This window comes from Sapajus apella, unplaced genomic scaffold (genome assembly GCF_009761245.1).
Source record: "Sapajus apella isolate SASKATOON/1434 unplaced genomic scaffold, GSC_monkey_1.0 scaffold43, whole genome shotgun sequence".
Lineage (NCBI taxonomy): Eukaryota > Metazoa > Chordata > Mammalia > Primates > Cebidae > Sapajus > Sapajus apella.
The window spans coordinates 5,366,471-5,379,996 of NW_022436983.1; the positions used below are offsets into that span (position 1 = coordinate 5,366,471).

The following is a 13,526-nucleotide window of genomic DNA, read 5'->3' on the forward strand; positions in this document are numbered from 1 at the left end:
CAGACCCTGGCAATGAACATGCACTTGATGCTCACTGGTTGAATGAAGGAACAGTGAACCCTCAGTATCATGTTCAAGACAAAGCTGGAATTATCCACTAGTGGGGAGGTAGCATGGCACTTTATTTTAGGCATTTTTTTTTTTTGTTTGAGATGGAGTCTTGCACTGTTGCCCAGGCTGTAGTGCAGTGACGCCATCTCGGCTCACTGCAATCTCCATCTCCTGGGTTCAAGCAATTCTCCTGCCTCAGCCTCCTGAGCAGCTGGGACTACAAACGTGAGCCACCATGCCCAGCTAATTTTTCTGTATTTTTAGAAGAGACGGGGTTTTCACCATGTTGGCCAGGATGGTCTCGATCTCCTGACTTTGTGATCCACCAGCCTTGGCCTCCCAAAGTGCTAGGATTACAGGCGTGAGCCACCGTGCCCAGCCTCATTTATTTATTTATTTTGAGACAAAGTCTTGCTCTGTCGCCCAGGCTAGAGTGCAGTGGTCCAATTTTGGCTCACTGCAACCTCCACCTCCCAGGTTCAAGTGATCCTCCTGCCTCAGCCTCCCGAGTAGCTGGAATCACAGGCCTACATCACCATGTCCAGCTTATTTTTGTATTTTTAGTAGACAGGGTTTCGCCATGTTGGCCAGGCTGGTCTCAAACTCCTGACCTCAAATGATGTGCCTGCCTCGGCCTCCCAAAGGGCTGGGATTATAGGTATGAGCCACCATGCCTGGGCTGTTTTAGCCCTTTAAAACTGCAGTTAAACAATTTAACAATAACAGTATAGCATTTCATTTTAATTATTTTTTTTTAATTGCACTTGGTGCTAGAAACAGAATGGAGGCCATTTTTATCCTTCACTCCCAAGCAACTCTCCAAACCAAAACCTAGCCAGATGTTCTCAGTTAAATATTATTGTTGCTTCCACCTGGAGTACCTATTTGCCCCTCTCTCTTTTCCTTTACCTGTCCCCTAACTTCCAGTCCTTCCTCCAGTAAGTACTACAAGATAACCCTGCCTCCTCCTTTGGGCTTTCAAGCACCGTCAACATCCTCTCAGGCTTTAATAACCCTCTGTTGATGTGCCCGTCTCATCAACCTCACAGGAAAGGGCTGCTTTCTCGTGTCTTGTTTCCTTGGAGCCTGGCATAGTGCTGAACACACAGTCAGCATCCGATATAGGTGAAGCACCTGAAGAGGGCAGTCATTGTTCTTTCCTAAAAGCATTTGCAAGAGCTAGTTTAAAAAACCAAGGTTGCCAAGTAGGAATCTGAGCTCTTCACTGGATCAGGAAAGATCAAGAGAGTAGACAGAAGGAAAAGCAGATCCTAGGAGCACCCCCAAGGCTGTTGCCTACAGCATTGTAAAGTTTCAGTGAAAGCCTTGCTACTTAGTAGCTGAGACAGAATGGAGAAAGAAAAACACCATAAGTGAAAGATGAGTCCTGAGACATATCAAGTAGAACAAAATGAGTCTGAAATGAGAACTTCATTTGAGGGAAGCCTTCCTTTCAAATCCAACTATCAAAGAGAAAAGTCTCTTGTACCCACACATGCCATCATCCTAGGAAGCTCACCATTCCCCCAAGGCCTCAAGGCAGCGCATACGGCCCAGCATCAGCTCTGGGTCATCCTTGTTGGTGTCCATTTTCTTATCATAGGCCACAAGAGCATCCTCCCACTCGTGCAGTTTCTCATACCAGGTTGCCTGGATCTCCTGTCACATGGAAAAGAAAGAAGACTGCTGTGAGGCACAGAGATGAAGGGATCACATTTTTTAATTCACATACTCTCTTTCCTAATGAGCTGTTGTATGCATGACCCTTCACCTATCACAGTATGTGTGGCCTTGGATTAAAAAGAGCTTGCGACGATCTGGAGGTGTGCTGTTTGGGGAAGGTGGGAATGCACATGGATGGAATGATCCTGGGATTATCTGAGAGCAGATGTCAGGCCATTCTCCTCCCCCATTATTTCCTCCCCAGACACATGGGTCACCAGAACACCAGGATGTGGGGATGTGAGGACAGGGGAAATCACTTAGGGACAGGAGAAAACCCCGACCAGAGCACCAGAGCTGCTGCAAAGGTGCCATCGCTCCAATCTGCTAGAGTGCTGACACTGGGCTACTTATCAGGGATGGCAGCTGCTTTCCTGATGGGGCCAGAAAGACCAGGCCTCGTGTGCATATTTGCTGGAGGAAAACAACTCACTTGTTAAAAGTTCTTGATCCTCTGCATTTTTAATGCATTTTTAAACTTTCAGGAAATAATAATTTAAAATATACCACCACCACTTAAAATTCTTTGGAAAGCCTTTCCCCTATTCTTCTAGAGTCTCCCCTCCAATATTCCCTCCTGCTCAGTGCTTGGCAGGTTTACCAGTGTCAGGGGCCAAAGGAGGGATTCCATTACCCTAGCAGACGGTGTGCCATGCTGAAACTGGGTATTGTCCACGTGAGTAGGAGGTGCTACAGGCTGAACCTTATAGACTATGACTCTCTAAATGATCAGGAGACTATTTTATTTGCTTTCTGTCTGCCCTCCATCTCAGTTTCTCTCCTGGGCTGCTTCATCACCAGCTCAATAAATGACTATTTTTGCACAGGCAAGGGTAGTAGCTCTCTAGGGATTTCTTTAACAACACTATGATTCTGCAGTGAACTTTGTATGATATAATGCAGGACCCACACTAGTTTCTCCCATTACCCTCTTCCCCTTTATAAATAAAACTGATGTTTGTGCAATATGTAGACTAACAACTACTCTGCTAAGCTGTCTAAAATAACCTTTTCTTCTTGAACCTCTGAAAGGAGGTCATTTATGTCAGAGGCTGTTCCCTTGTACCTACTTCCCCTTCTCTGGTTCTTTCTGGCAGAGCGAGTGCCCTCTGCTGCCTCTGGACTAATTCTGCTGCCATGAAGTCTTCCCCCAACATCAGTGGAGTTTGTCAAAAGGGGCATAACTGGCTCCATGTAAGGCAAACTACCTCAACTTCATTTTCCAAGCCTGTACAAAGTAATGCCTATTATGCCTACATACAAAATAGAAAACTTAAAAGAGTGACTACAAAAACAATATCAAATTTAAAAGCACTGGCACATTTTTCATTTCAAATTTCTACACTGGTGGAAAAAGAAAAAAAAAGAGCTGGTGACTAATGTGTGGCATACACTCAGCATGAACAAGCAGTGGGGAAGAGGGGACAGCATATGGAGTGCGTCAGTTAGAGGGCAAGATATTTTGAATTGCAATAGATTGCAGAAACTATAAGGTTTAAGCAGAGAATCACACAAAATTCTAATGAGACTGCTGTTACATAAATTGTGCTGAGAAAGCACAGGCTCTGCCAAGAAAAAGCAAACCATTGTCAAGCTTAATATGATTCAGCTACCTAAATATAACAGAAAATCCACCATGGGTTTAGCAATAATCCTGGAGCTAATGGCCACCTTTGGAACCTGAAGATGGAGAAACTTTCATTGAAGGTTGGCATTCTGAGTATGGGTATAAACCAACTGCTGGCAGATCACCTGAATACCAGATGTCTGCGGAGTCCTTGTTTCAATCAGCACTTACTGGGATCTAAGCTCTAAGGATATCAAAGGAGAGAACATCTTGGTCTAGGTGGAGTACATTAAGTGCCCTCTCGCCCTACTTTCTTCTCTCTGCAAACAAGGATTGTGGCAAGGATGGATGAGACATAGTTCTTTCTATTGTGCCATCAACTGGAGAAATGCTGTCTTAGTCTAGTTACAGATAATATGTGCTAAAGAGGGCAAAAGATTCCCTTAAAAGTTTCATTCTAATTTACTAGCCTGTCTGTGAGGCAAAATGCTGGATGATCAAACAAAAGCCTGTTAAATATTCAAAATTTTTCTCACTTTAATATCCTGGGCTCCTGATCAAGGCAAACCACAGTAAACGACCTACATGACTAATGAAAGGTTCCTCATCAAATATATGGATCTAGAACTTCTTGACCTTCCAGGAATTCAATGCTAAGTTGATGCTTTATATATTTTGGAAGTTATCAAAATGCCCTGCCAAGACCACAAAGAATAACAGAAACATTTTAAATATTGGAAGGCCAAAGATGGCAGTAGAGAAGCAGCTATGTAAGCAATAACGAACACAAAAATCCCTCAATGTCAGGTATCAATTATAGCATATATTTTCTGAAGAACTACCACGGTGTCTTCTTAAGCATGCAGCGAGGATTAGCTGTGGCCTAGACACAATGCAAGCTCCCACAAAGATAACTCAGATCAGGGGCAAATGCCTTGGCTCTAATGTCAGACCGCCCTGGTTCAAGTCCTGGTTCTGCCATTTATCCTCTCTGTCAGCTCAGACAGGTTCTTAACCTGCTGGGACCACAGTCTTCTCAGCTGTAAAATGTGATAACACAGTAACCACTTTTACAAATCAACAGGAAGTAGAAAAAAGAAAGAAAAAAAAAAACTCAGAAACCACTATAGCATTGTTGTGAGGACCAAATTAGATGAAGTATATAAACACTTAGCCAAGGGCCAGGCACATGCTAAGAGTTTGATAAAATCAGTGCTTACTGTGTATTCACGTCTACCCTCATGATTTATGTTCAGCTGAAATATAGTCCCTACAGACCTTGTTTGTTTCTTCTTCTTTTTTTCTGAGACAGTGTTTTGCTCTGTCGCCCAGGCTGGAGTACAGTGGCATGATCTCAGCTCATTGCAACCTCCACCTCCCAGGTTCAAGTGATTCTCCTGCCTCAGCCTCCTGAGTAGCTGGGATTACAGGTGCCTGTCACTATGTACGGCTAATTATTTTTTGTATTTTTAGTAGAGACGGGGTTTCACCATGTTAGTCAGGCTGGTCTTGATCTCCTGACCTCAGGTGATCTGCCCGCCTCAGCCTTCCAAACTGCTGGGATTACAGGTGTGAGCCACTCAGTCCGGCCTATTGTTTGTCTCTTTCATCCTGAAGATAGGTAAGTCAGTATTAGACTGTTACAAATTGGGGAAAAAACAGAAAAGGAAGGCAACTTTCTAAAGGTCAGGGCCGTATAGATACCTCCCTAGCCAAGTTTCTATGCCCTGCTTTTGCAAAGGAATGAGGCGCTTACCAGCTCTCCAAAGTGTTTCATGGCATATTCCAACACTCCGGCTGCTGCCTCTGGCTGCTGTAGCTTATTATTAATGCTGAGAAAACAAAGGGAAGAGGTAGTTACACTCAACACATCTGAGGGTAGGGTAGGAGATGTGCGGGTTATTTGCGGGCAGATAGTTTACCAGCACTTTGAGGACGATGTCTTGCAGATGCCAAAAGAGTATCAATTATCTATTACCATGCAGAAAGCTCAGTCTAATAATTTCATCTGAAAAATGTTCTTGGTCTCCTCCCCTAATTTTGGGGGTCAATAATGGAAACACTCATCTTTGGTGTTCTGGGGCCCTTCCTCTAACAGCACAGACTAGTTTCTTCTCAGATCCTGGCAGGCGGGCAACACGTGTCTGTTTCTGAAACACCAGAAACCTTGGATACGAAATTAACCCTGTTGCAGTACACAACCATAGGAGAATCCTCTGAACATTTTTTGTTGAGACAGGGTCTCACTATGTGGTACAGGCTGGTCTGAAACTCCTGGGCTCAAGTGATCTTCCTTCCTCAACCTCCTGAGTAGCTGGGATTACAGGCACATATCACAGCGCCGGGCTCCTCTGAACTTTTACGTCTTAACTTCTCATCAGTTGCTTTCAGTAGTTGGAATAACGAAATTAATCCAAAGCATCAGACTGTGAATGACACAGAGATGGTACCAAGGTTGGGCCATGCACATCAATGACAGAACCCTGGGAGCAGTGGCAATGCAGCCATGCTGAGTGTTCTGACAGAGCCCACTCCCTTCAAATTCAGATGCCTCCCTAGACCCTCTTCAGGGGCTGTCCCCTTCCACCCTTTAGAGAAGGCTGCCAAGGGACCACATCTGGAGTTCCTTGAACTGGCTTCTACTGTAGAGATGCTTTTCACTAATGACACCCTGCTCTGCTGATGCCATCTTTAGGCTGGAGGACTGTCACTGCACTGGGACAACTGGGCAGTGCCACTGGGAGGTCTGGTGCCTGAAGATGGTTCATGAGAGGCTGCTAGGTGGCCCTGAAAGCAGAAGAGCCATGGGGGCTTCGACCCTTGTTCCCATAGGAATATATGCAACTAAGCTCAACACTGAATATAAGCCTGAGTTACGGAAGGAAGGAAAAGAGGGGAGGGCGAGGAGCTGGCCTGAGAAATTCACAAGACCACAATGATTATATCTGTTTAAAGGTAGGGAGCAAAATGTGACACATCAACCTGGGCGTCTAGACTGGTTTAATGAGCAAGGATCCAGTTTACTGCTTTGAGTACAAACTGTCTACTTGACCAGAATTAATTTTTAAGTGGTTTTGGGAAATTCCAGGATTTGAGTTCAATGTGGTAATATGGCAAGAAATTGCTGTTATAAATATTATTTTAAAAAATCCAAATTCCGCCACATTTCTTCCAATAAAACCAAAAGAAAACTGTCCAGAAATCTAAAGAAGCTAACATTTGTGAAAGTAATAAGCTAATGCCTTGTGTTTACAAAGTGTTTTCAAATAATCTTTCCGACCCATCACTCCTTTGACCTTGAACATCATAAGATTGTGGGAAGGGAGAGTTCTTATCATATCTGTTCACTAATGGGGAAGCTAAAGCCCAGGAAAGCCAGGGATTTTCCCCAAGGCCCACAGGAAGCAGGACAGTCCCCCGTATCTGAAGCCCCTTATGCCTCTTTGTTAAGGACAAGTTGGGAATGAAGCAGCCTTGGATTTGGAGTCAGAAAACGGGTTTTTTCCCCCTGAGTCGGACTGATCACATGCTGACATGGTAACAAGCTTGAAGGAGGCACATCTCACACGTGATAGTAAAAACCCAATCATCATGCATACATGAATACAAAAGGATCAAAACTTGGGCTTAACTTTCTGGAGGTCTAATTCTGCCAACTATAAGCTGTGTGATTGTAAGTCATTTTAAAAATTTTAATTTTTAATTTTTATGGGTACAAAGTAGGACATATTTAAATAATCTTTTTTTGAATTTAATTCCTTATCTATAAAACAGAGCTAATACCACCTCCTCCTTCAGAGGGTTCTTCAGGGAATTAAATGAAACAATAAACATGAAATTGCTAAGCAGGTCCTTCATCCATGTTTGTCCAAGCATAAAAGCTGCTAGCTTGTCTGCAGGAATAACATACACCTATGGTGGAGACGTACGTTAGGACTAGGAAGTCATCAGCACAAATTCTAAACGCCTTCTGAGTAGAACTGTTCGAGTGTCCAGAATCCAGGTTCTCGGCTCCAGATCTGTGGGGGAAGCTATGGGGCTGACCCACTGGTGTTTCTTGTGCTGGTACTAAGCAAAGCAATGAGGCAGAATATGCTCCATAAACTTATTTGGAGATGTTTTTAATTTCAAAGTGAAACCATAACATGACGGTTTCCTTTAGGAAGCCGTGTATGAGTTTTTCCAAGCTGAGAATGAAAAGCAAGTCTAAAGAGACCTACTCCATTGCAGGTTCATTGGGAAGAAGTTCTCAATGCCTCTTGGCCCCATAAGTCAGGTACTGGACTTGGTTGCTCAATCACATGGGGCTGGGTGAACTGTACTAATAATGTTACTAGGTATAGATTTGGGATTATCTAATTCCTTGAAGCCAAATAAAGATTTTTGAAGCATAAGAAAACAAGAAAAAAGCAAGCCAGTGGCTGGGCACAATCGTTCACATCTATAATCCCAGAGCTTTGGGAGGCTGAGGCAGGAGGATTGCTTGAGCTCAGGAGTTTGAAACCAGTCTGGGTAACATAGTGAGATTCTGTCTCAAAAAAAAAAAAAAAAAAAGAAAGAAAGAAAAGAAAGAAAAGAAAGAAAAAGAAAGAAGAAAGAAAGAAAGAAAGAAAGCAAGCAAGCAAGCAAGCAAGCAAGCAAGCAAGCAAGCTAGTATATAGTCTATCTATTCTAAGTATATGTTCCCTGTATTATTACACTGGACTCTTGGGATGGCCTTGGGAGGAGTAAAAAATTGTTCTGATAAGGAGGATGAAGTGTTGTTCACCTGAACCGGAAAAAGCTAACTCTAGGAAACAGACATAAAAATCCAGGAGTTCTAACAACTGTCTTCAATCTTGTGCTCTTTTTTTCTTTATTTTTTAAAGAGATGGGGTCTTGCTCTGTCATTCAGGCTGAAGTTCAGTGGTATGATCATGGCCCACTGCAGCCTCAATCTCCTGGGCTCAAGCAATCCTCTGGCCTCGGCCTCCCAGAATGCTGGGCTGACAGGTGTTGAGCCATTGCAACTGGCCTCCAGCCTATTTTTAAATTTTAACGTTACCAAAGCTTGGCTCACTCCAAGGACAAAACAACAAAAGCCAAACCAAATACAAACCTTTTTCTAATCCACTCTCTCATGTATTACAGTACATAAAAAATGAGTTTTATAACAAACTGATCAAAATTAGGAAGTACTGATTGTGGACCTCAAAGGAGAATCAAATTTTACCTTAATACAGCTATGGCCTTTATACACTGCCTCTGACCAGCATAGCTTTGCAAATTAAAAATGAACAATCATATGGCCCTAACTCCTTTAAGAGACATTTCAGGCTGGGTGCGGTGGCTCATGCCTGAAATCCCAGCACTTTGGGAGACCAAGGTGGGTGAATCACCTAAGGTCAGGAGTTCGAGACCAGCCTGACCAACAGGAAGAAACCCGGTCTCTACTGAAAATACAAAATTGCTGGGCGTGGTGACTCACGCCTGTAAACCCAACACTTTGGGAGGCCGAGGCTGCAGATCATGAGGTCAAGAGTTCAAGACCAGACTGACCAATATAGTGAAACCCCATCTCTACTAAAATATGAAAATTAGCCAGGCATGGTAGTGCATGCCTGTAGTCCCAGCTACAGGCAGGAGAGTCTCCAGCTGAGACAGGAGAATTGCTTGAAACCGGGAGGCGGAGACTGCAGTGGGCCAAGAACGTACCACTGCACTCCAGCCCGGGCAGCAAGAGAGAAACTCTGTTTCAAAAATAAAAAATAAATTAAAAATTACAACTTTGACTAACAAACTCATGAAAAATGAGCAGCCTCACTCTGAGAAATTAATTTGCCTCTGATTTAAGAACCTGAAGGTAAGAAGGCCACTGTCCACATCCACTCTCAATCTCTTTTCTTTTTCGAGATGAAGTCTTGCTCTGTCGCCCATGCTGGACTACAATGGCATGATCTCAGCTCACTGCAACCTCTGCCCCCTGGGTTCAGGCGATTCCCCTGCCTCAGCCTCCCAGTTGGCTGGGATTACAGTTACCCACCACCATGCCTGACTAATTTTTGATTTTAGTAGAGATGTGGTTTTGCCATGTTGGCCAGGCTGGTCTCAAATTCCTGAACTCAGGTGACTCACCCACTTCAGCCTCCCAAAGTGCTGGGATTATAGGTGTGAGCCACTGTGCCCAGCCTACTCTTTTTCAAGACAGGGTCTGGCTCTGTCACCCAGGCTGGGGTGCAATGGGGCAATCTCAGCTCACTGCAACGTCCACCTCCTGGACTCACACGATCCTGATCCTCCTACCTCAGCCTCCACCACCACATCCAGCTATGTTTTTGTATTTTTAATAGAAATGAGGTTTCGCCATGTTGCCCATGCTGGTCTCGAACCCCTGATCTGCCTCTCTCAGCCTCCCAAATTGTTGGTATTACAGGCATAAGCCACCATGCCCAGGCACACCTACTCTCTTGATTGTTCAAAGAATAAAGAGACTTTTATTGAACCAGCTGCTATCACCCTGCGTATTCTTTCCTCTTCCCCACTTTCCACTTTAATTTCCTATAAGACTTTCCCCCTAAGCTACATTTCTCTTCTTTCCTTCTGAGGAGTTCCCACGTATGCCTCTAAGGCTGCTGGGAATATGAAGGATGTGGACGCTGTGGACAGTGAAGTAAACAGGCTTGTTAATCTTGGTGATCAAGAGAGTCTGTCATCTTGTTTGGGATCTTTAAGTTTTTCTTCTTCCTCCATGCCTTCTGGCACTCCATCCTGGGAGGCAACAGCAAGGAGATGCCAAAATAAGAAGAGAGGTCACCCTATGTGCCAGCCACTGCGCTTACTGTTTCTATGTATTATTTCAACCCTGTGAAACCATTATTAATATTCTCATTTTATATATGAAGAAAACATGGCCCAGTAGGTCACAGGCTGTTGCTTTCTCTTAAAAACGTTACCAGTGAAAAGTATCTTTAGCATCATGTTGAGATAAAGAAATAAAAAGTATCTTAAGTAATAACGCAGGGTACGGCTGCAAGCTCTGCAATGGGAGGGACCGGACCGTGTCTTAGCTTTCTACTCTCGGCATCAGCAGGCATCCAGGAATCAACTGTAAAATGAATGAATGTCAGCAATGGGTGGGACATTTCCATCAACTAACTCTCTAGAATTCATTGTACAGGAGAAGGGAGCCCTCCTGTGCCTTCATTTTAACTTCCTCACTCTTACCCCCAAGCTCTCATCTCATATTTTTTGTTTCCTTCCCGAAGGTACTAACATGCCTTCAGCCTCCCACGTGACGGCACGCCACCACAGCAGGCTTTCCAAAGACAGCCAGACTTATGGTTCAGGCTGCAAAGTCCAGGACAAGCAAGCCACTGTGAGAACGCAGGAGTTCACAGCCACTAAGTCCCAAGTCTCCTGCCTACCTGGGTGATACAAAGCTGTCCTTTGAATTACGTCCCTTTTCTACTGAGATGTGGTTTTATGAGACTGAAGGGAGAGACTCCTGTGAAGAAATCGCCTTTGCTCAAAAGCCCCCTTAGCGAGGAATTCTTATTTTACGAGGCAGCTGGGAGTTTTATACAACCCATTCTATAAATACCCCCTTGTGTGCCCCTCAGTCTTTCCTTATTAATGCTGGAGGCTTATAAAGGGCAAACTGTTCAAAGTCCCAGCCCAACAGCAGGGGAGTACTTAACACCACAAACCAGACCCTGCTGATGCTGGTCTGGTGGAAAAGATCTGAACGCAAACACGTTTAGAGAGACTGAGGCTTGGAGGAAACGTGCCTACAACAGTATGCAGAAATATCAGGTCAACCAGATTTCCCATCTCCTCTTGACATGCACTGAGGCCAAACGGAAAAGAGAACTGAGTCCCAAGAATTTTCTAAACCAGTGATTCCCACTGCCTCCCAAACGTGGGTGTAGGGTATGTTGTGTTCTACTCTGTTTTCCAGTGATAATATCCAGTTGCTATCACACAGCTGTGAATCTGTAGAGCAAACAGAAACTGCCTATCTGCATAACAGAACTCAGAGCCCATAACTGAACCTGGCGTTAGGAAGACAATGAAGACAGGCGGAACGAGAACATGGTGAATCTGGGTATCACGAGGAGACGGTAGCGGCCATTGTATAGGCATATTCTCATTCATTCTCCACTCTCCCCACCCCAGCCCAAGATTGAATTATGGTTAAAGGAGGCTGAATTGCAGAGCCTCCTTTAATCAAACTCGAGTTCTGAACTGAGTTGGGAAAGCTTTTGGCAATTAAGGAAAACATTTTCTAGAGCTGAGCAGAACTAACACTAAGAAATTGCCTTGCTGCCCTCCTATAGCAAACGTCACACCATTCCGCCAAGCATCGTATCCCCACCATCTGGAAATCTCGTTCTCAAGGCAGGGCAAGCGCGTGAGTAGAGTGCATGATTTGGCTGTGCAGACGCTTCCCGGGGCAGAGGCCTTGTCAGAAGTGATGGTGAAGCAGCCCATGTGGGCGGTGGGGCCTGCTGCCTCCCCACGGCCTTTTCCTCTCAGGCCTTCTCTAGATGCCTTTTTTTTTTTTTTTTTTTTTTGAGACAGGGTATCACTCTGTCGCCCAGACTAGAATGCAGTAGCGTGATCTCAGCTCACCACAACCTCCACCTCAAGCCTCAAGGATTCTTGCGCCTTAGTCTCTCAAGTAGCTGGGATTACAGGTGCGCGCAACTACGGTCCAGCTAATTTTTGCATTTTTCGTAGTAGAAAACGGGTTTCACCATGATGGCCAGGCTGGTCTTGAACTCCTGACCTCAAATGATCCACCCGTCTCAGCCTCTCAAAGTGCTGGGATTACATATGTGAGCCACTGTGCTCAGACCCCTTGCTGCCTTTTATTGGAGAAGGATGAGATTGACCAATTAGTGGCTCATTAACTACTCAAGGACTTAACGCTGACCTGCAGCAAAGCAGTCTAAAATTCCTGCCACCTGAAGAGAAACCTGGAGAACACCATTGTCTCTTGAAGCATCCTCAGTTATGGCTCCACAGGCCTCCAGATGGATGTTGGGTCCACAGTTACTTGGCCTGGTAGCGCCTTCTTGCATGGCACACTTGATTATTGCCCTCATCCCTCAGCCTCGGCGCTGCGTGACCTCTGGGCTGTCTAGAGCGAAGTGATGCAAGACTTCCACACGAGACCACGCCTGTCGGAAAGTCCTCAGGTAGCAGGGAGCATCTGCAGGCACATCTGGGGGAACGTTCAGGCTTCCCCGGCGCTCCCATCAGGAATGTACGAGAACACACCCACTGGCTTCCCAAACGGCCCTGGGCCTTCTTTCTCTGTCTATTTCTAGTGCAGACCACAGTCTGCGTTTCATTTGGTTCTCTGTCAAGTGAGAATTCTCTGAATTCCCTTGGCACCAGGCTGGTGACACATGAACCACAGCTGATGGGGCTGCGGCAGGTCTGACTGAGGAGGCCTGGCCAGCCCACTGAGGCCACCCTGGACACTGCTTTGAGTCCTAACCACTGTACCAAACAGTTTTTCTTGTTTCTCTCATACAGTGGTAACTGCTTGAGATCCTCCTGTCACTTCTCCCAGCACCGGGGCTTAGCTCAGTGACCAACATAGGATTAAAAACCAAATAGTCTGATTCCTTCTGGGGTTAGGCCTTGATGTCTTTATCAGGAAGCTACCTTGGGAATCTAGGAACAGGAGAATGGTCTGGGGAACTCAAGAATGAACATACTAATCTAGAAGGGAAAGGACAGCAGTGCAGGACAGAGGCAAAATGAAAACATCTGGAAAGTGATACGGTAGAAGGTTGGGAGGGCTGCTGGAATGCAGACAGGAGGGGAAGTGAAGGGAGACAAGGCCAGAATCAGATGGTGAAGACAGTGCCTCTGGGTCTGGCAGGGCCAGAACTTAGGAAAAAAACTACATATTAAGAGAAGGCTGGCTCCATTACAAGGTTTCAAAGTTGGGGCATATGGTGTCCTTGGAACTCTTGGGGACCTAAGGCACCAAGATAAAAAAGGTTTGGTTCAAGTGAGCTGGCCAGTTTCAGACAATCAAAATAGGTTTCCTTGGTTGAGCACAGTGGCTCACCACCTTGGGAGGCTGAGACAGGATGATTACGTGAGGACAGGAATTCAAGACCAGCCTTGGTAACATAGCTAGACTGAATCTACAAAAAAAAAATTTTAAATTAGCTGGGTGAGGTGATCT

General features: G+C 45.0%; 1 protein-coding gene and 1 non-coding gene across 6 annotated transcripts in view; both read right to left on the reverse strand.

Annotated features, from left to right (window-relative positions):
* MTOR (mechanistic target of rapamycin kinase) overlaps window positions 1–13,526 on the reverse strand; it is a 151,155-nt gene that overhangs the window by 51,628 nt on the left and 86,001 nt on the right. For all 5 annotated transcript variants that reach the window (XR_004275827.1, XM_032300380.1, XM_032300379.1 and 2 more), the window contains 2 exons: window positions 5,097–5,172; window positions 1,571–1,710 (listed from right to left, as the gene is read on the reverse strand). Coding sequence is in view for 4 of the 5 variants with exons in the window: in XM_032300380.1 (XP_032156271.1) it covers window positions 1,571–1,710; window positions 5,097–5,172 (216 nt within the window). In the remaining variant the exon portion in view is untranslated. The remainder of the gene's footprint in view (window positions 1–1,570; window positions 1,711–5,096; window positions 5,173–13,526) is intronic.
* Window positions 6,852–6,955, reverse strand: LOC116566671. Its single transcript, XR_004275955.1, has one exon. It is a non-coding gene; the product is annotated as a small nucleolar RNA U13 (small nucleolar RNA).